Source organism: Dasypus novemcinctus, chromosome 6 (assembly GCF_030445035.2).
Source record: "Dasypus novemcinctus isolate mDasNov1 chromosome 6, mDasNov1.1.hap2, whole genome shotgun sequence".
NCBI lineage: Eukaryota > Metazoa > Chordata > Mammalia > Cingulata > Dasypodidae > Dasypus > Dasypus novemcinctus.
This window is the reverse complement of record NC_080678.1, coordinates 84,481,347-84,505,309: the sequence shown is the minus strand read 5'-3', so window position 1 is coordinate 84,505,309 and position 23,963 is coordinate 84,481,347. Positions and strand designations below refer to the sequence as shown.

The window sequence follows — 23,963 nt, the reverse complement described above, 5'->3', positions numbered from 1 at the left end:
GCATTTAAAGCCATGAGACAGGATGAAAAAGATCTGAGGATTGGACCCTGGAGTACACCAGAACTGGAAGGTCAAGGAGAAGGGGTGGGACCAGAAAGAAACTGAGAAGGAGCACGCAGAGGTAAGGAAGGACCAAAGGCAAGGCAGGCCCTGGAAGTCAAGAAAGGAAAGTTGTCAAAATAAGGTGAGGTGCCCCAATAAAATACTGATTCAGCCAAGGATCACCAGTGGATGTTGAAACCACTGGGTAAGCAGAACTTTCACACAGTCTCAAAGCATCACCCTATGGATTAACTATAAATTACAAAAGAGAAAACAGACCTTTACAATTCCATTGTAAAATTTGAGAGATCAAATTTAGCACCTCCAAGGCTGAGACAGCATGGCACGTGGGCCTCTGACCTTTGCAGTAAATACCACCTTCAAGAAATTCTTGCCAAAAATGTAACCAGCATCTATTCATGAGAAAACAGACAAATACAGAAAGTGGAACATTCTGTAAGGTAACTTAGGTTAGATTGTTCAAAGTGTCAATATCATGAGAAAAAATAAAAGGCTTGGAAGACCGTTCTTAATAAAAATGGACTAAAGAAACTTGACAAATACTATGATCTTTGATTGAATGCCGAAATTGAAGGGAAGAAAACAGCTCAAAAGACATTTTAGGGACAAGTGGGAATGTTTACATTTGAACTATTTGATGATACTATTGATGATATTGAATTAACATTAATTTTCTTAGACTTGCTAATTGTATTGTGGATTCTCCTGGGAGATGCAGACTGAAGAAACTACGGGTGAAGCATCACAAAGCCTACAGCTCTGTTTCAAATGGTTCAGAAAAAAAGCGTGTGTGTGTTGAGAGAGCGTGCGCGTATGAGCCTGTATGGCAAAGTGTTAGCAATTGGTGAGTCTAAAAGAAAAATACAGGGTGTTCATTGTGCTATTCTATAAATTTTCCGTAAGTTTGGATATTTTATAAATAAAATGTTAAGACATCAAAGGAAAAGGGAGTTTGCCAAAGGGCTGCTGATGTTTACTGGTATTTTAGTACCAAAAATGTGTTGGCTTTTATAAAGGGCATTTATTTGGGGTAAAAGCTTACGGTTCCAAGCCTGTGAAAAGTCTAGCTCAAGGCACCATAAGGTGTTTTCTCCGCAGCGTGAGCTGTCACGTGGTGAAGCAAGTCCACCGATCTCAGCCAGGTCTCCACCTTACTGCAGCTGTAGGCAAAGCCGACATAGGGCTTGTCACTTACCAGGCTGCCTCTCTCAGGCTTTCTTCCTGAGTTCAGGTGTAGGCTACCAGCATTATGGCTCATTTCTCCCTTGAGCTCTTTGAGCCTCTTAAGGGCCTCTCTTTGTGCAGGTCTGCTGTGGACAAAACTGGAATTGTTTCTCTCACACTGAAGGATCAAATATGGCGGCTCCCTTTCCTGCGCATCTGTCTGTCTCTCCGTGTCTCCGTTTATTTCAGATCCAGCAAGACGGCCAAGACCCAAGCTGGCTCACACCTTACTGACGTATTCCAATCAAAAGCCCTTAAAGCGATCTTATCAAGTAGTCTAATCAAAGGCCCTTTAACCCAATTTAACGCAGTCAAAGGGTACCACACCCACAGGAATAGATGAGTCCTCTTTTGGGGATTCACAGAATTTCAAACTGCCAAGGAGTATTCAGCTGTGATCAGTGCTGCTTAAGGTCAAGTAAATTGAGGACTGAGAATTAAGCATGGGATTAATCAACACGGAGGTCATCGTGGCCCTGAGGATGGAGAAGAGCAGGGGAGGCAGGGCCAGATTATGAAGAGCTGTGAAAGTTTCTCTTCAGTCTGAGGACCATGGGAATAAAGTGACTGCATTTGTGTTTTAGAGCAAAAGGTCTGATGGTCATGGAGGGAATGGAAGAATGAGGGGAGGGGCAGGAAAATGTCCCACAGGCTCTGAAAGTGCACCCCACCCCCACAAAAGGAGGTGAAGACTTAAAAAAAAGGGAGAGCAATAGGGATGCAAAGGAGAGCGTGGTGCAAAGAGATTGCACCCCAATTGCCAGGACCCCAAGCCCTTTGGGAAGAAGAGGCCGGAGAGGCTGAGATGGTGCCATTTGATCCATTCACCAAAACATGGGACGAGGAGGTGGCAAGGTGGGTTGGGAACGATGAGTTCTGGTTTGGGGGATTCCCGTTTAAAAAGTCCTCCCCTAGGGGAAGCAGCAGGCAGGACGTTCTAGAACCTTGAGCAGCCTGCGACCTTTGAGGACCTGATGAGTTATTCCCTGATGCTCACGTCTCAGTGCCAGGCTCAGTGTGCCGGGGCCAGGCTTGGGCTGTGACGCGCCGGGACCAGGCCTTTGTTCATAGAGCCTTCATACTGCAGGAGCCCGTCTCCAAGTCCTGCTCGTTCTTGACACGTTTTCCCCAGTGCCCCAGCCCTCAGTGACTGTTCCAGGTTCTGAAATACCACATGTCCGCCACTCGCTGTTTGGTGTTGTAGTCGAAAGACCCTGGATTCCTCTATGCTCTTGGCTGTGTTCCATAAAAGAATTTAAGAACATGCCAGTTTAATTAGGCCAGTTAAAAAGAGTTTGTTGAGAAATGAGAGAAAAGAACAATCGCACACCCCTAGAAGTGGATGTGGGCTACCTCCAGGCAAAGAGGAGCACCTGGGGGGGGAGCCTTTATTAAAGATGTTCTTCCCTCCTCCCCTTTCCTAATTGGGGAGGAGCCCCACCTCCCCAGTTAGTTCTCAGGGATCCAACGATGAGGCCCTTTGGAGTCATCCCAGACCAACGGACCAACGAGGAGACCTGTTTGGAGTTATACAAGTGGGACCTGGTGGCCGGGGTCTTTCTGGCTTTGTTCCCAGTAGCAGCCTTCCCTCGGCGGGGTTCCTGGAGGGGTCCCAGCTGGGACTCTGCCCCCGTTCCCTATGCTGACCTGCCTCAGTGTTCCGTGCATTTAGGGGCGTCCCTGGCTTCCCAACTAGGTGGTCGGCTCCTTGAAGGTGGGAAACTCAGTTTATATCTCAAAATATTCCCAGCCTTGCCTCAAACTGAGGCGCCCGTTGGAGAGGGAAGGACGGCCAAGGACGTAGTAGAACACCCCTCACAGCAGACGTCCCGAGAGGCGGCCCGGCTGGGTGCTGAGGCCCCGGGACCACCTCCCACTTCTATTGGGGGGAGAACTTGGAGGCCGTCGCTGCCAGCCCCCCCCCCCCCATAATTCCTGAGGAGTCAGAACTGGTAGGAAGCCTCCCTGGAGGAGCCCGCCCCGCTCTCCCCCAAGCTGTTTGCAGTCAGTGACTCACCCAATTAAGAGCATCTACATAACAAAGCCTCACCGGGCCTCAGAGGTCACGGAGACTGCGAAGTGTGTCTTTTCGTGTGCGCTGCGGAGAAGGTTCGCTAATTACCAGTCATTTCCACCCCTCAAGAGCCTGTCAGCCTTTGAGATGCAAGGGATAAAAGAATCCCCAAATTCCCACCCCACACCCATCGCTTCTCCCTCCCCACCCCACCCCTGCATTTCAAACCTGTGACTAAGGGGTGCCGAGGCTGGGTGTCTGCCCACCTGGCCGTGAGGGGAGAGGGAGCAGGCGAAAGGGGCTGCCTCGACTCCAGAGCATTTTTTAGTATACAGGGAACCGGGAGGGATAAGAGAGGAAAGGGTGTTTAGAGGCTCTGCATCGTTTCTGTTCAACAACAAACTTGTATTGCTTTTTCTCTATATATAAAGGTAATATGTTTGTAGTTTAAAAAACAAAACTTCAGGGGAGCAAAGAGAAAGTAAAATCACCATGACCTGCTCCCCGCCACACCCCTGCCCCGGAGAACCAGAGGCCTCGGAGATGCCCTTGCCGCCTGCTTTGTGCATCTTTTGTGACTGGCTTTCTTCTTTTCATGATACACGTCCAACATCTTTCCCCGTGGGCACACGGAAAGAAAGTTCCAGCCGGCCGGGATGATGATCCTGTCTGATGCGGAAGGTAAGTCTGGGCATCAGAGCTGTGAAAAAGGCCTCCAGTGGCTGCCGTAACAAATTGCCACAAACTGGGCGGCTTAAAACAACAGAAAGGTATTCTCTCACAGTTCTGGAGGCCAGGAGTCCAAGATCAAGGTGGGCGGCCCGGGCTCCCTCGCTCTTTCCTGGCTTCTGGGGGTGGCGGGAAATCCTCGGCGTCTGGGCTTACGCTGCACCACTCCACACCTGCCCCGGTCCTCACACCACCTTCTCCTCTCTGCCTCTTTGTTTTTTTTTTAGATTATTTATTTATTTATTTAATTTCCCCCCCTCCCCTGGTTGTCTGTTCTCGGTGTCTATTTGCTGCGTCTTGTTTCTTTGTCCGCTTCTGTTGTCGTCAGCGGCATGGGAAGTGTGGGCGGCGCCATTCCTGGGCAGGCTGCTCTTTCTTTTCACGCTGGGCGGCTTTCCTCACGGGCGCACTCCTTGCGCGTGGGGCTCCCCCACGCGGGGGACACCCTTGCGTGGCACGGCACTCCTTGCGCGCATCAGCACTGCGCATGGCCAGCTCCACACGGAGTCAAGGAGGCCCGGGGTTTGAACCGCGGACCTCCCATATGGTAGACGGACGCCCTAACCACTGGGCCAAAGTCCGTTTCCCTCTGCCTCTTTGTAAGGACACTAGTCATTGGATTTAGGGCCCCTCCCCTAATTCAGGCTGACCTCATCTTAACTAATTAAGTCTACAAGGACCCTATTTCCAAATAAGATCAACTTCCGAGGTTTCAGGTGGACATGGATTTTTTTTTAGGACATACTGGGGATTGAACCCAGGACCTCGTACGTGGGAAGCAGGTGCTCAACCACTGAGCTGCATCTGCTCCAAATGAGAGCAGGTTTTTTCATTTGTTTTTAGGAGGTACTGGGGATTGAACCCAGGGCCTCGTTTTGAAAGGACACCGCCAGAGAGGATTTGTGAAAGCTGATGGGAGTGGTTGGGAGCAGCAGAGAGCCTTGAGCAAGTCACTTCCTCTTTCTGAACCTCAGTTTCCTCCTCCGTAAAATGGAGATAGCAGTACTTGCCCATAGGGTTGTTGTGGGGATTCAGGGAGATCATGTGGTGGAAAACATTTTAAGTACTCTTTTTTTTGTGCATTTCTTTTATTAGGGTAAAATACACAGAACATAAAATGTACCTCTGGAACTGTTTTAAAAGTCTACAGTTCAGTAGCACTGTGTACTTTCAGAATGTTGTACAACCCTCACCCTTATCTAGCTCCAGAACTTTTTTTATCACCCCAAATGAAACCCTGCACCCTAGCAGTCACTCCCCTTCCCCTCTCCCCCAGTCCCTGGAAACCAATCATCTGCTTTCTGCCTAAGGAGTTGCCTATTCTGAATAGCTGTCATAAATGAAATCAAACAATATTTGTCCTTTTGTGACTGGCTCCTCTCACTTAGCATAATGTGTTCAAAGTTGTATCGGTTCTTCATTCCTTTTGAAGTTGAATAATATTCCATTGTATGGATATATCACATTCTGTTTATGCATTCATCTGTCGATGGACATTTTTATGCTTTTTAATAAGTGTTCATTAATGCCTACTTAATACTTAGCCCTCTGCTAGTCTGCATTGGGAATATAAGGGAAAGCAAGGCATCTGGTTCAGGTCTGAGGACCTTAAAATCTAATTGGGAAGTTAAACACACATTCACCCACACAAAGTTAAACACTGAGACTTTAAATAGCTAATAAGAGATACCATCAGTTGAGAGCCATGTAGCTCAAGTGGTTGAGCGCCTGCTTCCCGGGTACAAGGTCCTGGGTTCAATCCCTGGCACCTCCTTTTAAAAAAGAGAGAGAGAGAGAAATCATCAATTAATAGATAATTAAGAGTCAAATGAGCAGCACAGGTAACAACACACCAGGGAGGTTCAGAGATGAGAAACAATACAAGGGAGTAATAATAGTAGTAAGAGCACTCTCTGTGTACCAGGCACATGCAGGGTCTCATTTAACTCACCCATTGGCCAAAAGAGGTGGGCACCATTTTATGTCCATTTTGCAGATGAAGAAACTGAGACTTCAGAGAGGCTAAGAACCTTGCGCCAGGCCAACACAGCTAGTAAGAGGCAAACAAACAAAGTGTTCTTTGAAACAAAACAGCCAGACCCCAGAGCCCACATGCTGAAAGCCACGCTCGACTCTGACCGAGGGGCAGGGGCAGAGAGCTGAGCTGACCTGGGGACACGAAAAGGAGTCTCATGAGCAAAGACAGGACTGAGCAGGGTATGTTGGAGCCTCTAGGTGGATGGCTGATCTGTGGGGACAGTGAGAAGCAAGTTCTGACAGTAAGAAGATGGAAGGAGAGGATTAAGGCATGTGAAATGTTCTCGATTCGCACGTGAGGGTTTGGGGACAACGCTGGCCCAGCCCAAGCCTTTCTAGGAAAGTGGGGCTAGGAGGAGAATCGGGAAGGGAGATAATAACTTAGGAGGCTGCACAAATGGGAAGCGAGGGGTACTGAGGCGGGGGCAGAAGCACTCGGGAGAAGGTGAGACACCATTCTTCCTAGAAAGGGCTTGCAGCCCCTACTTTTTATCTGTGTGACAAGTTTGGCTAATCGACATTTGGTTCCCGTGACCTCTGACCTCATTCTGGCCTGCTGACTAACTCCTTGGGTTCCACCCAGGAGAAGCATCTCATTCAGTGACTCTGTAGACTCCGTTTGTGTTTAGGGAGCTCGCATTTCAAAGGGAGACTCTACACAACCAGGTGGCTAATCATCTTCAGGGGGGAAGGAGCTGGGAATGATGCTGGTGCTCTGACAGAGCCAACGGCCACTCCGCCCCGCCAAGCCCCCTCCCCAGAGCTTGGCAGGCCCACGGTCACCTCCTCTCAGGCCACAAGGTCCTGGGTTCAAGCCACCTCCCCAGTCCTGCTAAAGGGGCTGCTACCCCACCAGGGGGTGGCCAACAGGCTTCCTTTTCTTCTGAAGAAAAGGGAGCTTGGAGACATGGCAAGGCCTTTGGCCCTTCAGGCAAAACTTGGTGAATTTGAGAATGTGGCAAAGGAAATGTGTGGTAAGGAGACCCTTAGAGAACAGAAGGTTCTGTACTAAAGTGGGAGACTGAGAAAGGAATATCTTTGAAAAATGTATCCACATCCAATGTTTATTGGATGCCTTGGATGTACATGGTAGATTCCGCAGGAAATAAAACAGGGCAACATCATTCATGCCCTTAATGTTTTGGAAAAGGTGGGGAAAAGGAAGAGAGGAAGGGGAAGACAGAAGTAGAGATAGACACACACACAAAAAAGAGAAAAGAATCAATACCAGTCCCGAGTCATGAAGCATCATGGTCAAGTTTGGGGCCTGAGGGGGAAGTTCAGTGAAGAGGGGGGTTTTCCCTCATACTCAAGCAAGACCTCAAATGCTTCGGGACACCACCCTCCCAAGGGGACATAACTCAGAGGAGTTCTCCATGCCACTGATTGCATTTCACAAACATGTTTTGAGCACTCTAAGGTACCAGGCACTTAAGCCCTTAAGCTCTGCAAAGAAGAGTCAAAGTTGATTGTCACCCAAGGTGGTCGATCTCGACAGTGTCCTCTGATGCCCTGGAAGCCTTACTCAGACCTACTGAGTGTTTCCAGGCCTTACTGAGGTGGAGGTGGGGGAGACTAAAAGTAAGGGAGAGATTCTATACATTCTCCAACCAGTTGGGGATAGTAACTCTTTTCTCATTCGTCTTTGGTAATGTGGCAAAGTACCTAAAATAGTACTCCATACACAGAAGGCATTCAATAAAATCACCTGGATAGATGTATGCTCTCAGTCAATTCTGGAACGGCTGATTCTTTTCACTGAATTTACCAGTTCTTCAGTTTAAATCATTACCTGGCTGGGTTGGAGTTATTCAGTCAGGTAGCTTTGTTGTTGGGGCCCCACTCCAGTTACCGATCATGAAAACCCATGGGCACAACTAAGAACCACCCAGAGAGCCAGGCTATGGCAAACCAGTTTGCCTACTGCCGAGGCTATGTCAAAAACTATACTTAAAGGCAAGTCTCTAACAGAAGTTTCTAAAACTTTTTTGGACAGTGGTAATAATATTGGAAATGATATTTGCTAATGGGGTGAGGTTAAGGCTGTGTTTGGCTGCAAGTATAAAAAATACCCAATTTCATTGACTTAAATAAATAGGGACTTTATTTTTCTAATATAAAAATTTTGGACATGAGTGATTGCTGGTGACAGTTCAGTATCTCAATGACATCAAGGCTCAGTGTCTTTCTGCAATTCTCTTGGACTTTTCCCCATGGTCACAAGTTGGCTGCTACAGCTCCAGATATTACATACAAGTTCATGGAAGGAAGAAGGGAGGAATTTGGGAAAGGGAAGGGCCATCCCTTTAAAGAGGAAAACAAGGGTGTTTCCCAAGACTCCCTAACCCTGTTTTGCTATCCCCTTACTTTTAACCATGCCTTGTATGCCAAAACTGGATCACATGACTCCATCCCTAGCAGCACAGATGGTTAGGAAAGATGAAGACAGGACCATCATAATCAGCCTAGACCAATTGTTATCCGCTGCACATGTTGCTACCTGGCATATTACTACCCACAACAATTTTAAACTGAGGAAAAAGGGGGAAGGTGGATATTGGCCATCATCTGTTATATAAATTCTGGTATCAGATTTGGGCTTTGCAGGATTGAACACATGGACGTGGGGGGTGAGGGGGAGACCTTCCAGGGACAAAGGACAGAGATAGAAAATCACAAGGTATGTGGGAAGACAAAAGAAATTAGATTTGGCTGGGTATAGGCAGCTGCACTTCTGATAATCTATCCTATAGAAATAAAACCACTGATTGTAAGGATATAGACACATGAAATTGTATTAGCAGGAAAAAAAAAGCCTGATAACGACCCATATGCCCATCAATAAGGTACTGTTAAATAAGTGTGGTATATCCATTTTATGGAATACTATGCAGCTAAAATATGGATAAATTAGCTCTATATCTATAGAGCCATTTGTTATCTAGCAAGAATGAACAAGTTGCAGAGAACTGTGTATAATTATTTTTTGCATAAGCAAGCAATGATATAATGGCCCCGTGTATAAAACCAGTGTAGTTTATATGAGCATGGAGAGCACAGAGAATCAGGTAGAAGTTATACCCAAGGCTAACACTGGATGTATAGGGGGCTGGGTAGGAAATGGAGAGGAGATTTTTTTTTTATGTAGCTTCGAGTGCTTGGTTGGAGTAAACAAATGTTTCTTTTATTATTTTGGAATGTGATTTAATCACAGCTTTTCAGAAGTACTTTGGAATTAGATTATGAAAGAGTTGAGTGCCACATGTGGACAGTCGGAAGCCACTGAAGTTTTTGGGCACGGGAATGACATGGTTAGGAAAATTAAGCGGGCAGGAGTATACAAAATGGATTAGAGGTGGGAGAGGCTGAGGATAGGAAGAACAATTAGAAAGTTCTTGCTGCTGCAGCTCAGTCAGAAGCTAAACAAGAACTAATCGGTGATAGCTAATAGCGTAGTGTCTCTGGAGAGAGGAAGAGGGAAACGGGCCCAGCCCAGAGCTTGAGGGTAGAAGGAATGGTCACGAGGGTGGGGTGGAGGGTGTTTTCCGCTAAATTGTGTCAACAAGCACATCTTGTCCTGTGAAAGCATGAGTAAATAAATGGCTATAAAACCAACCTTCTCTCTTCTCCCACCTCCAGTATTCACTTGTTTGACACTCACAATATAAAGTCTCAGAATAGCCATTGTCTTTTCGTGAGATTTGTGTGATCTCATGAAACCATCCTGTGACGTGTAACTCTTGGAAATACTTATTGGTGGCCCCCTAAAAGTGCGTTAACTCATTCACTCAGCAAAATTCTGGTACATATAAATGCTCCTTCATTCACTCCTTGAAGGAACAGCCTCAGTCCCTGCTCTTTTGGAGTTTCTGGTCCAAAGGAAAAGACTCACTAGGAAAGCCAGGTGCTAAGCGCTGTGGAGGATGGCTACTGGAGCCCTAACAAAGTGGACCTGGAGGGGGCAGGGAAGTGGGGACCAAGCTGAGACCTGAAGGAAGAGGAGGAATGGATCAGATGAAGAGAAGGACAGAGGGGCAGTCCAGATAGAAGGAAAAGCCATGAGCAAGGCCCTGAGGTGGGAAACAGCACCGCACATTTGAGGAACCAACGCCAAGGAGAGCTGGAGCGCAGGCTGAGGAGGAGTCAGAACGGCAGAGAGATGGCTGGGTGGGTTCCCACTGTGGCTCTCCAGGCTGGGAAGCAGGCTGGACCTCAGCCTAAGAACAACAGGAACCCAGAGGCTTGGAAGCAGAGGAGAAACATGGTCTCGTTTGCTTTTTTCCTTTGAGGTACTGGGGGCTGGGAATGAACCGGGGACCTCATGTGGGAAGATGGCGCTCAGCCACTGAGCCACATCGGCTCCCGTGAGTTGCATTTTAAAAACATCTATAACCCTGGCTTCGGCCAGGGGACATGACAGAGCATGCCCAACACCTGCAAGTGAGTGTGGTTAACGGGACCTCACTCCTCCTGCAGGTAAGAAAGAAGAAAGGGAGCCGGCAAGACTCCTCAGAGCAATGGGTTGGGGTCTGGAGAAAAGTAGGGAAGAGGGTATGGATGAGATGGGGATAAGGCAAGACGTTTTCTTCTCTGTGTGCCTCAATTTCTTCACCTTTCAAAGGGTACCTTCCTGGTACCTACCTCAGACACTGGCTGCAAGGTCACAATTCATACAAAGCTCTTAGAATAACAGTACCTGGCATACAGTGAATGCTCAGAAAAACGTTCCCTCTTGTTTCTGTTCTTGAAAGGCAGGCAAGGACTCTGTGGTCACGGATCTGTATCCTTTGGTCACATCCCGGGAAATGTTTGGAGCCCCTGGCCCAGGCAGGTCTCGGGACCATCAAAAGACCAAAGTTTGAACAAGCCTTACGTACAAACGTGGGCCGGGGGAGCCAGCGTGCAGGCGCTTGTCTTCCTGCGATTTAAAACTGCTAAGAGAGAACCCCCGAGGCGGGGTGGAGGAACTGCCTACTACGGTCTCCTCGCTGCCGGGGTCCCACGCCAGGCCTGGGGGGGCCCCCAGATGCCGCGGCCAGCCCCGCGTGGGCGGAGCCTGGAGGGCCAGGGGCGGGGCTGCGCGGCGGCGGGGCGGGGCCTGGCGTCAGCCCGCAGCCCCGCCCCCAGCGGAAGTGCCGCCGGGCCCGTCGCCCCGCCCCGGCCGGCTGTCCCCGGCGCGAGTCCGCTCCCGGAGCGGGCTGGGCCGAGGCCCCGGCGCTGGGTCCCGAGAGCAAGCCCGGGGTCCGTGCGTCTGGCCGTAGCGGGCCCCGCCCTCTGCCCCTCCCGCCTCCCCGCCCTCCCTCCCTTTCCTCCTGTCCGCGGCCGCGGGCGCCGCTGGGACGCTCAGGTAAAGTCTCCGCCAGCGCCGGCGCAGGTGTGGCCGCCTCCCGGGACGCGCGGGTCGGGGACAGGCCCCGGGCACGGGCCCGGCTTTCCCCAAAGCGGCTGTAACGCTAGTAGGGTCTAGGGGGCAGGCGGACGGGGACCCCGGGAGCGCTGGGCAGGAAGACGGCGAATCGGAAGCCCCGGCGCTGGGGAGCGCGCTGTTTGCGTCCCCGCGTCCTGCGCGGGCTCGGCCGCGCCCGCGGGCTCTGAGTTGGTGGGGTGGAGGCGGGTCCGCGTTGCGGCCCCCGGGGGTCGTCCTGCACCCTCTCCCCGCGGTGACTGGGTCTGACAGCCGCCCCGCCCGGGCGCTCACAATCCCAGGTTTGCAGAATGAAAATCAATAAAATCGACGGAATGGCAAAGAGCAAGAAACATGTTGGGTTGTTATTCTTTGCGTGTTCTTATGGCTATTTTACTTCCTTCTTGGAAAAAGATGGCTTCGGCTCGCATCTGGACCTCTGAGAGGGGCTCCAAAGGCTCCCCGGTTTCCCGGCAGGGGGCGGGGTCTGTCCTCCGCCCCGAGCCGCGCAAACTTCCCGAGCCGGCTGTGCGGGATCTGGCGGCGGGGAGGGGAGCCCAGGGCGCCCTTGGCTCCCGGAGATGACTTACCCCCCGCGCCTCATTGTCCGCACTTTAAGAAGATGGCCCCCCTCCGCCCCCATTGCCCCCGCTCACCACCCCCATCCCCCGGGGACCGCACCTCCTCCCCTCCCCCGCACTCTCCCTGGCGCTTTAAATAATGATATTTGCATGCAGGGAGTGATTCATAAATATGTCAGGGCCGGTGAAATATAGGCAACATTTCAAACTTTCTATTTAAAAAACATGAATTATGGCCGCGGAAAATGTGTTCCCATTTAAAGGCGATACGAAGTATTTGGTGTCTCGTCCCCAGGCCCATCCATCACGCAGACAATAAAGAGAGTTTTTCGCCCTGACACCCGCGATTTATGGGCGCCCTTCTCTGCCCTCATCACTCACCCGCCACGGCCGGCCCGGCGACAGGCCCCGCGGAGAGACAGGCGGGCGAGCCCGCGCGCGCACTTTGCGCCCTAGCCGGCCCCCTCAGACCGCCGCTTTCAGGGGGAAGCGCCCGCTCAGGGGAGCCGGGGGATCGGCGATGAGGGGCTGGCCGTCTAAGTGGAGAGAGGGGCCACACTCTGCCACCGCCACCGCCGCCGCTTCTGTGCGAGCCTTTCTCAGGGCTGGGGCCGAGCGCGCGCAGTGTCCGGGCCTCGCCCGCGGACGGCGGCGCGGGGAAGTTTGCAAAGCAGGGAGCAGGAGGTTCTGTCCGCGTGGGCTCCAGGTGTGCGGAGAGGAACAGAAAGGGGGAGGGGGGTTGTCTCCCAGGCGCCGATTCCGGGCCATTCTTCCCCTGGGAAGGCGTGCGAGTCCCAAGCTTTCTTTAGCCCTGCTGGTGGACGCTTCTGAACAAAGCTCTTTCTGCAACTTTTACAAAGCCCCCTCTCCTCAGCGCGATCCCCGCAAGCACATCCAGGGAGGCCGCGGCAGCTTGGAAACTATTTTTTACCGACAGGGGCGGAAATGAGGAGGGAGGGGTGCCTTTCCTAGCTCTTCGCCCCTGGCCAGCTTCGGCCGCCCGACTCCTTCTTGGCCCCCGGCTCCACCCCGCGCGCGCACCCCCTAGCGCGCTGGCCTTCCAAACTCGCCTCGGGATCTCGGCTACAGACTCGCGTCGAGGAAAGTTTGGACTACGTCTGCATCGGAATTTGCTTTCAGTTTTCGCTGCGGGCGGACTCCGCACCAGCAGAGGTGGGGGCTGCCCAGCCTGCGGGCGCCGCTTGTCCAGCGTCCCTCGGAGGCCCGACCTGCCGTTGCCCGGGCAAAAGGAGCCACCTCCCGTCCCGCGCTGGGCCGAGGCGTCCGCCTACACGCAAGCCAGTAGCGGTTCCTGCTAGATGCCTGCGAGCCGGATTTATTCTCATAAATGCAGCGCAAACAGCAGTCAGAGAAATCCTGTCGATTCTAAAAATGACAAGGTTGAATTTATTAGATCGAGATTCTTGTATAAAAGTGCAGAGAGGTGAAAAATTATACAAACTGCTCAACGTCCAGTGTGAACACCACGGCTGCTTCCAGCTTCTAGGGCATAGTAACATAACACAACTGAATATTTAAATTTATAACGGGGTATAAAATATCCTTATATTCTCGGTGTGTGCACATAGATTTAGGTTGGAAAAAATCTAGAATAAGTGTCTTTTTACAAACCCTGCTTGGGGGTAATCTGGGTTTGAGATAGTAGTTATGTCCAAATAACTACCCAGCGAATATTACCTAGAATCAGTGGATCCCGCATCGTGGACGGGATCTGCTCTTTAAATCCTGGCAGCAGGGCAGAGGTGTAATAAATACTTTGAAGAAAACTAGGTAGCAGATAAATCAACCACTGCATCGACACACTATTTCTGGGTATAGAAATAAATACTCCCACTAAGTCGGCTGTAGAGAGCCACAGATAAGGGGCCTTTGGGTCCTGCCGCCCCGGGCGCCGAGCCCGATGGGGTGGGCTACATTCGATGCGCAGAATCCGCGGTCTGGGACCTAGGCTCAGAGAGAGGGTCGGGGGGGACGTCCAGCACGGCCGCGCCTTGGGGGTTCTTCCCTGTTCAGGCGCCTCCCGCGGGGCGATGAGCTCGGTGGTGGAGAGCAGGGCCTGGGGTCCTGCGGGCAGCCCTTTTCCCTCAGGCACCGTCAACCACCCCCCTCAATCCTGGCCTCACCCGAGGACTGGCAGGGCCGGTTGGGGCCTGTCAGATTTGGAGAAAGCGTGCAGAAGAGGGCGGGTCGCTTGGTTCCATGACTCCCCAAAGCGCGAAGCCCGAGGCCCCTGGGAAGGAGTCCACGATTTTGCGCCAGTACCGAAGCCAGGCCCCATCCACCCCCGCGGGACGCCGGTGTGAGGCTGTGATTTACTTATGAAATACTCGGCGCCCCTTCCCATACTTCATGCCAGAGCGCAGATGGCCGTTGGGTCTCCTGCGCATATTTGCAAAGCCGTCAGCAAGGTCAGCGACATTGCAGCTGTGAATAGTCCGGGATCAAAATCACTACGTCTAGAATAGAGCGCTTGCAAGCGTCCACCCATCTCTGTCCTGGTCTGCCTTTTCTCCTGGAGGCTCCAAATGCGCCCCCACGCTTATGCAGGCGCAGACCTTCTGCGAGCCCCTGCTTGGGGAGAAATTAGAGAGGACTTTGTCAGGAGCTCCTGAGACCCGCACACGCTCCTGAAGCAGCCCTGCCGCGAGAAAAATAACCCCGGCCCTGAGGATGCCCTCCTCCAGAGTGTGACTGTGCACGAAGTGGTATACACGGTATACGGCGAGGAGGGAGAGTGAGTAGGAAATACCCTTGCAAGTAAGGAAAGGTGAAAAGAAGAGGAAATAAGGAAGAAAAAGGCTAAGGAGACCCCCCCCAAAAAAAAAAAAGAAGCCGCAGAGGAAACAAAAAGGAGGGGGCGGGGGTGTGGAGAGGGGGGCAGTGGGAGAGGAGAGCGGAGGAGGGCACAGCAGGGACGAGGCCCCAGAACCAGACCAGGCCGCGGCTCCAGCACGCCGGTGCCTCCGGCGCCCGAGAAGCGGTCAGGGCCGCGCAGGACCTCGTCCCCCACGAGCCCCGAGAGTCTGGGCTCCGCTCCCAGTCGGGCGGGGCCCGGCTGGGTCCAACGGCCTCGACGGGCTCTTTCTCTGCCCCCTCCCAGAGGACCGCAGGGCGTGGCAAGGCCAGGGTGGGGGAGGCCCCTGGGGGCGCACGCCAGTCCGGGACTGTTGGGGCGCTCTGGGCCAGACTTTCCAGCTCGCCGGGCCTGACCTGTCAGGCGGATTATCTTCGAGGGAGATTAATAGGGGAGGCGGGCTGCAATAATAATCGTTTTGTTTGATGTGACAACTCTGATAGGCGTTGATTTACTTACAAACTGATAGGCTTTTAATTGAGCGCCTCCGCCGAGCCCGAGATGAAAGGGAAGCGGCGGTGAAAGGCGGCCCGCCTGCCCTCCGGCCTCAATACTGATTAGCCATCTCGACAGTGAATAGTTCAAGGCATTTTCAAACTTTTTCCTCCGCTCTCTCCCCTTCCTTCTCCTCCTCCCACCCCCTCCTCAAATATCTGCCAGCCCTCTTCTTTTTTCGAGAAAACAAATCATTTCCATTGTGTGCAAATAAAATCCGCAGGACATCCCTGCCAACCGCCGCTGGGGGTTGGAGGCCTTAGGCCTAGCGCGGGGTAATTAATAATAACCCCCCATCCCCGAGGCCCGCGCGGCCTTCCGGGGTTTGGCCTCCCGGGCGAGTGGCACAGGCTGGGACACTGGAGCCTCCAGAAGGACCAGGGCGCAGAGGGCCCTAGGTGCCCCCGTGCGCTCGGACCTCCGGAGTTGGGTGTTGAGGAGAGCAAACGCTCGCGGACCACCGCCAGCGTGCACGGGGTACCGCGCAGATCCACGACCGGTCCCGGCCCAGTGTCGCAGCGTCCATTCACCGGCTCTTGAGGCTTTGGGTGCTGGGGCTGTCGCCCCTGAACCGGCGGACCTACGAAAGCTGCTGGAGGCAAAAAGCCTCAGTATGAGTCTGGAGACTGGATCTGCGGGAGAGGGACGCCCCCGGCCCGCGGGTTCCCCCAGCCCTGGCTGCGGCTCCAACCTCAGTGCCCGGGCCTCGAGGGAAGGCCACGGCGACACGCGGCCCAAGGCCAAGCTCGCTGCGCTGGGAGCTACGAGGCTGTTCTGGGCCAGCACCGTGACAGCCACACACTCAACAACCCAGACAGACACTAATACACCAGCAGGACACTAGCCACCTCCCAGACACGCGGCAGCGACAGTTTAAGGATCGTCCTGCCCTCAGAAACCAGCACCTGGGACTCGCTCCCGGATAATCATTCAGACAACCTCACGACCTCGCGTGTGGCCTCGCCACCTTCTCCCCGCTTCATCCTCCTCCTCGGCTGTCGCTGAAAACCCTTTGCACACTCGTGTGGTCTGACACCTACATACACACACACAGACCAACGCTGGCCCAAAACGCACACCTGCCTCACTTCCCTCATCTCTTCTCTCCGTACTATCTTTAGTCAGGTTACCGTCTCATAAAGTTTATCCACTTCGAAAATCTAGGGCTAAGATTAAAACAGAGAAAGAATGCCTACGAGAAAATTCTAAAACTCACCCCGGAAAGTTCTCAGTACCTGTGCGGAAGGGGAGACAGAGACAGAGGTGGAGAGGGTGGGGTGAGAGAGGAGAGGGCGAGCACGCCGAGGGCAGGTCCTAGGCTGAGTCCCCGCGCGGACCCTGCCCCCAGTGTGGGGCGCGCGCTGGTCGAAACCCGGTCTGCAGGCCCGGCCTCCGCCCCCCGCGCGGGCACAGACTGGCTCCCGGCTTCCGCGCTCCCAGCCCCACCATTTATCAAAAGGACTTGACAACAAAAGAAGAGCCGGGGCGAAACGGGGGGAGGGGAGAGTCCAAGTCTCCCGAGTCCTTCTCCGAGGGGTAGGGGGGATCGCGTCCCTTTCCAGTTTCGGCGAGTTTCCGGAGGTGACCCCGAGCTCTCTCTGGCGGCTACCAAAGCCCTGAGAACTCACGCAGCGGCCCAGGCATATAGTCACACTTGTGCACCCAGATCCAGGTACACGGCGGCACGCACAGCGCCTCCCCTCTTCCTTCCAAAGCACCCGAGTGACGGTGCAAATCGAGGGGAACGCGGCAGTCCCGCACCGCTTCCCAGGCAGAGCCCGGGTTCCCACAGTCGCTGCCCCCTCCCTCTCTCGCTCCTTCCCTCCGCTCCCCTTGCGCAGGTCAGTCCCGTCTCCGCGTTCCGAGAAATTGGAGCTAGCAGCCCCGCAGAACCCCGGCGCCCGAGCCTGCGGGGACAGCGCGGGGCAGGGGCGGGTTAGGGAGAGGGCCCGAGTGAGTCTGAGACCCATCTCCCCGTACACACGCGGTCACCTTTCTTCTCCTTCGCGGCCTCTAAGCCCTAGACACAGTCCGAGGGGGTCAAAGAATGTGAGCCGGAGGGTTTATTCCACCATTGACCTCCAGGACTCGAGGTTAGGTCTGTGTTGCGGCTGTTGAAAAGAAGTCTCCGAGTTTGGGGACCGGGCATTGCGGAGGGTGGTACCCGCGGCTGGGAGACTGCCTGACACCCGTAAGCTACGCGCCCCCGGGAGATTATCCCGGGAGGGAAAATCACCCGTGCGAGACATCGCCGCCGCGCGTCTCTGATACCCTGAGACGCCCCGAACTCCGCAGCCCCAAATGACAGAAGCCCCAGAGGTGGAAGTGCGTCTCCCTCTCCGACTTGGCGAGGGGCGAGGCGGGGACCCGGGGCCTGCGCGCCCTCCTGCACCCTGGGCGCACCTGCGCACTTTACTCTCACGATTCATTTTCCTGCCACTGAGCGCCTCTTTCTCCTCTTTCATTCTTTTTTCAGCGCCTCCCCACTCCCATCCCGGGCGGCTGCCCCTCTTTCCCCCTCCTCTGGTTCCCCCTCGGTCTCTTCCTTCCTCTCGGTCTCTCTCCCTCTTTTTCCCTTCAAGTCGCGCCCGCCTTGTAATCAGCAACAAAAGCTGACATAAATCACGGGCGGATTGACAAGAGCTGACAAATAACTGATTGATTGCGGTCGAGGAACATTGACAATTGATGGAGGGGTGGAGATGCCCAAAGAACGGGGGGTGGGGGGAAGAGAAGAGAGGGCGGCAGGGGAGAGTCAGAACCGGGGGAGGGGGGTGGCTGAGTGTGAAACAGAGGACACATGTGACCCCGCACCTGCCCCAATCGGCGCGGTCCCGGCAGTCACGTGGCCAGGAAGGGCGGGGAGCAGGGCGCCCGTCCCCGAGCCCCGCCGCCGGTGCCTTCGCTGCCCACCTAGCTTCTGGTTTCTCCGCCGCCGAGTCTCTAGAAATCAAAGCGGGCGGGCGAACTTCCTTCACCACCTTTCCTTACGCTGGCGGCCGCGCGGCGCAAGATCTCAATATCTGAGGAGAGACCATTAGGTGTGTCGGCCCCGCCCGCCCCTGGAGTTGACAGTCCCGCTGGGGTCCAGACTCTCGCCGGCACTCCTTCTGGACACCTCCGCGGTCTGTTCCTCACACGCACTCCCAGCCAAAAGATTTCCGTCTATTTCCGAGTTGGGGAAAGGAAGGAAGACGAGGTGGGGAAAAAAAGAGGGAGGCGGCGGATGGCAAACGTAGAATAAGCGTCCATGTAGTCCTCCGAGCGAAACCGAGGGAGGGGACTCGCGGGGAGGGCGGGGAGGAGAGAGCTGCCCATTAAAGCCAGCGCTGAGAGTCCTGGCGGCGGCGGCGGCGGCGCGGGGCGCGTCACATCCCCTTGACCCTCCAATCACCTCGGGCTCCCATTTGATTGGAAGGCGGCAAAGGCTTTAATCTCCCCCTCGGTGCAGCTGCTTTTGAAGTGAGTTTCCTCGCCAGAGCCCGGGCTGGACAGGCAGCGGCTCGCATCGCAGAGCGCAGCGCCGGCGCGGGGCGGCGAGAGCGCAGCGCAGGGGCGCAGCCCGCCGCGGACACGGCGAGCCGCCCGGCACTCCCGCAGTCCAGCCGGCTCCTCCGCCGGGCCCGGGCTCCGCGGCCCGCCACCCAGGATTATTCGCTTCTGGCTCCGGGCGCCGAGAAGGCTCGCTGGACGCCGGTGGCCGCCGCGCCATCTCCTCCTGCTGCTGCTGCTCCTGCTCCCCGGGCGAGCGCGCAGCCCCCAGCCCGCCCCGCGCCTCCCGGAGCCCTCCCCCCGCTGCTCCCATGCGCGCGGGTGGGTCATGAGCACAGCGCCCTCGCTTTCTGCCCTAAGAAGCAGTAAGCACACCGGCGGCGGCGGCGGCGGCGCGGACCCTGCCTGGACCAGCGCGCTCTCTGGAAATAGCTCCGGCCCCGGCCCAGGCTCGTCCCCGGCCGGCAGCACCAAACCTTTTGTGCACGCCGTGCCCCCCTCCGACCCCCTGCGCCAGGCCAACCGCCTGCCCATCAAGGTGCTGAAGATGCTGACGGCACGGACTGGCCACATTCTGCATCCCGAGTACCTGCAGCCCCTGCCTTCCACGCCCGTCAGCCCCATCGAGGTAAGGATCGCGCTGGGCCCGCCACCCTGGCTGCTGTCCCACGGGGTTTCTTTCTGTCTGGAACTGGGGAGGGGGTGTCGGAGTGATTCAGCTCCGGGGGGGGGGGGGGGGGGGAGGGGCAGTGCTTCCGCACACCTCAAAACTAGGGCGGAAAGGGGGGAATGAAGAATGGGGTGTGCATGCTAGGGGGCAAGGTGGCCAAAACTCGTTTCCCCTTTGGTATCTAAGTCGCTACTCTGACCCAGATGCCCTCCCTCTCCGCCCCGAAACAGGTCTGAGATTCTGACGGCAAAGTCGCCGTCCCCCCACCCCCGAGCTGGTATTTGTCCACAGTCTATGAGGCGCCAACAGTCCAAGCCCTTATTCTGAAGAATTACGGGGAGTGTGCGGGGGGTAGGGGTGGGGGTTACAGTTCTGAGTGTGGCAGCCGAAAACCGAAACATTTTGTGAGGTTTTTGGTTTTTGTTTTTGCAAATCTAGTTAGCGCTCGGAGAGGGCAGGGAAAGAACCTGGATGGCGTGGTGGGGGTGTATGCCGCTTTCCCAAGGGCGAGAGTGTTTGTTGGGGGTGTGGGGGGGTGCAGCCTGGAATTGCGCCTCGGGGCTGGGAGGCTTCCGGGCGATTGCGGACGGGCGTTTGAATCCGAGAAGGCAGGGTTCTAAAGGGTTTCCCCTTCTTTTTCTGTGTGCCCCCACTCGTCCGACCCCACAGCTCGATGCCAAGAAGAGCCCGCTGGCGCTGTTGGCTCAAACATGCTCGCAGATCGGGAAGCCCGACCCCTCGCCGTCCTCCAAACTCTCCTCGGTCGCCTCCAGTGGGGGCGGCACGGGCGGCGCCGGTGGCGGCGCCGGGGGCGACAAGGACGCCAAGTCGGGCCCCCTCAAGCTGAGCGACATCGGCGTGGAGGACAAGTCGAGTTTCAAGCCGTACTCCAAGCCCGGCTCGGATAAGAAGGAGCCGGGAGGCGGCGGCGGCGGCGGCGGTGGTGGCGGGGGCGGCGGCGGCAGCGGCGGGGGGGTTTCGGCGGAGAAGTCGGGATTCCGGGTACCGAGCGCCACCTGCCAGCCATTCACTCCCAGGACAGGCAGCCCGAGCTCCAGCGCCTCGGCCTGCTCGCCGGGAGGCATGTTACCCTCGGCCGGGGGCGGCCCGGAGGGCAAGGAAGACAAGAAGGACTCGGACGCGGGCGGCGGCGGCGGCAGCAAGGGCGCCGGGGGCGCCTCGGCAGAAGGGGGCCCCACGGGGCTAGCGCACGGCCGGATTAGCTGTGGCGGCGGGATTAATGTGGACGTGAACCAGCACCCGGACGGGGGGCCGGGGGGCAAGGCTCTAGGTTCGGACTGCGGAGGCTCTTCGGGCTCCAGCTCCGGCCCCGGCCCCAGCGCGCCCACGTCCTCCTCCGTGCTGGGCTCTGGGTTGGTGGCGCCCGTGTCGCCCTACAAGCCGGGCCAGACAGTGTTTCCTCTGCCTCCCGCAGGCATGACCTACCCGGGCAGCCTGGCCGGGGCCTACGCCGGCTACCCGCCCCAGTTCCTGCCGCACGGCGTGGCGCTCGACCCCACCAAGCCCGGCAGCCTGGTGGGGGCGCAGCTGGCGGCGGCCGCGGCCGGCTCTCTGGGCTGCAGTAAACCGGCCGGCTCGAGCCCCTTGGCTGGGGCGTCGCCGCCGTCGGTGATGACAGCCAGCTTGTGCCGGGACCCGTACTGCCTCAGCTACCACTGCGCCAGCCACCTAGCAGGGGCGGCGGCCGCCAGCGCGTCGTGCGCCCACGATCCGGCCGCTGCGGCCGCGGCGCTCAAGTCTGGATACCCGTTGGTGTACCCCACACACCCGCTGCACGGCGTGCACTCATCGCTAACGGCCGCCGCCGCCGCGGGCGCCACACCACCCTCCCTGGCCGGCCACCCCCTCTACCCCTACGGCTTCATGCTCCCCAACGACCCGCTCCCCCACATCTGCAACTGGGTGTCGGCCAACGGGCCGTGCGACAAGCGCTTCGCCACGTCCGAAGAGCTGCTGAGCCACTTGCGGACGCATACGGCCTTCCCCGGGACGGACAAACTGCTTTCGGGCTATCCCAGCTCGTCGTCTCTGGCCAGCGCCGCCGCGGCCGCCATGGCTTGCCACATGCACATCCCCACTTCGGGAGCGCCGGGCAGCCCCGGGACGCTGGCGCTGCGCAGCCCCCACCACGCGCTGGGACTCAGCAGCCGCTACCACCCCTACTCCAAGAGCCCGCTCCCCACGCCCGGCGCCCCGGTGCCCGTGCCCGCCGCCACCGGACCCTACTACTCGCCCTATGCCCTCTACGGACAGAGACTGACCACGGCCTCGGCGCTGGGGTATCAGTGAGGGCGGCCGGGAGGGCTAGCGAGGAAGAGGAAGGAGCGTGGGGGAGGGGTGGAGGCGAGCGAGGGGGCGAAATTCTGGGGAGGGGTGGGAGCAGGGCCGAGGCTAGAGACACCCGCGCTGGGGGCCAGGAAAGGGGGAAAGTATATATTCTATCTATCTACCCGACAACAGCGATCGAGACCCGGTGGGAGACTCCCCTTTCCCCACCTCTCACCTCCCCACCCAAACTTTATAAAAGTTGAAAAAAATATCATTTGACTTTTTATAGAAAAAAAGGAAAAAAAAAATAATTGAGAATGTGTTCATCTGAGGACTGCATCGGTGGACACTGGTATTTATTTATGTTAGCTCCAAGCAGACCCGTGGTTCAAAAGTGCATTATTTAGTTTGAACTCCGTAGGTAAAAAGGAGGAGGAAAAAAAATTAAAGCTTGAGGGTAAAATGTGGAATACAAACCCTCCCGTCCCTTGTAGATTATAAATAAAAACAAAACCACCACAGAACTAGAGGTCTTCTCTTTAATGTTACTTTAAAATTGCTATGATTGTATTGTACGTTCTTATTTAATGTCTGATTGAAACACAAATTTACATGCATGTTTGTTACAAAAAAATGAAAAAAAAAACAAAACAAGTCACAATTTGTCAGCTCTGATTTCAAATTGCAATTATTTTTAAGGTGTATACCATCGAAAGAGAATGGGTATTTTTTTGTATGTATTCTGGAAGAAAACAACAAAAAAAAAGGAAAAACAATTCTATTCCAAAACCTCATTTGCCTTATTTTGTTCTTTAAAAGGAACACTTAACTATTTTTAATTTTTAAGTCCACCCGCTGAGAAGGGGACAAGTAAGGTTTACGTCATGTACTAAAATAATAGACAATGTATCGCTTTAAAGATTAAAATTCCGTATATTTGATGTATTAAAAGGTTTTACTTGTTCTTCTTATCTTTTTTATTTTTGGGTTCGAGAGAGAAACGAGCACGGCCACCGCGGGTTCCGGGGCCGCACAGCTATGCCTTCTTCCCAGGACTGTGGCCGCATTTCCGATTGTTTTGTTGTGGTTTTCTAGAAGAGGCTAAGGCTTCAGAGGGCCTTGGGGAGAATCTTTTTAAAGAGGGAATTTCACAATTCGGAAAGGTAGTGCCCTTTTCATTTTATCTTTATTTAATTTTTCTCCCAGCAGCCGATTTGTTAAAAGTGAAAGGAAGATAAAAGAAGAGGTGGTTTTTTTGTTTGTTTGTTTGTTTTAAATTTACCCTTGAGATTTTTGGGCGTTTGAGTTTCGTTTTCTGCGGAGAGCCGCGCAGGCTGGGACTCGCTGGCCGCGGCTCAACCCCCGGGGTGCGCGGCTGTCGGCTTTCCCGATCTCTCCTCCCCAAGCATCCGCTGCCCCGGCGATCGCCCAGAGAAATTGGGGGACCGCGTGGGGGCCGCTTGGGGAGCTGTTTCCCCCGGCCTGGGGAGAGCGCGCCGGAACCTTCTGGCCTTCGGAGCGAAGGGGGTTCGCGCTCATTTTCTTCTCTGGCAGCAGAGGGCCCGAGGTGGCCGCCAGCCGGCCCCCCCACCCCACCCCCGGCCCCTCCGTGCCTCCTCGGGAGCCCGGACCCGCGGAGGGTGGGCGCCGAGGCTGCTTTTCCCCGTCCTGCCGTCTCCGCTGCGGGCGCTCCATTCCGGTCGGCGCCGCAGGAGCGCGCGCTGGAGCCTGACACCGGAACCCCCTCCAAGTTCGGCCCCAGCGAGGGCCCGGCGCCCACTCTCGGCCTCGCTGGGATGCCCAGGTGGGCGCCGAGTGCCGCCCTGGGTTGCGAGCTCCGTCCTGCGAAGGCGCTGCGGGATCCCGAGTCGGGCGGCCGACTCCTGCGGTGAGTGCCGCCGCCTTCTCCCCAACCTGGGCGGCGGGACTGAAGTGCCTGGAGCGCCAAAGACCCACGCAGAAAAAAGCCCTACTCTTTCATTTGCTGCGGGGTGGCGGGAGTCGAGATCCAGACCCCACCCCGCCCCGCCGCCGCACACACCCTCGCACTGCAGGCCTGGGCGCGAGCTCCGGTCTTCCGGTGTCTGCGC

The 23,963-nt window shown here is 55.6% G+C and overlaps 1 protein-coding gene and 2 long non-coding RNA genes across 3 annotated transcripts; 1 reads left to right on the top strand and 2 right to left on the bottom strand.

The window, feature by feature from the left end:
* Positions 1-5,290: 5,290 nt before the first annotated feature.
* On the bottom strand, positions 5,291-11,095 carry LOC139439117 (uncharacterized). Its single transcript, XR_011648948.1, has 3 exons — positions 10,945-11,095; positions 5,982-6,080; positions 5,291-5,802 (listed from the first exon to the last, which is right to left on the bottom strand). It is a non-coding gene; the product is annotated as an uncharacterized lncRNA (long non-coding RNA).
* Positions 11,096-12,242: 1,147 nt separating this feature from the next.
* LOC111760219 (uncharacterized) lies at positions 12,243-16,755 on the bottom strand. The gene is made up of 2 exons (XR_002793977.2): positions 16,639-16,755; positions 12,243-13,438 (listed from the first exon to the last, which is right to left on the bottom strand). It is a non-coding gene; the product is annotated as an uncharacterized lncRNA (long non-coding RNA).
* A 2,002-nt stretch (positions 16,756-18,757) lies between these two features.
* On the top strand, positions 18,758-22,837 carry ZNF503 (zinc finger protein 503). Its single transcript, XM_004477384.5, has 2 exons — positions 18,758-19,542; positions 20,254-22,837. The coding sequence occupies exons 1-2, from the start codon at positions 19,243-19,245 to the stop codon at positions 21,892-21,894; spliced, it is 1,941 nt and encodes a 646-aa protein (XP_004477441.2). The 5' UTR covers positions 18,758-19,242; the 3' UTR covers positions 21,895-22,837.
* The last annotated feature ends 1,126 nt before the right edge of the window (positions 22,838-23,963 follow it).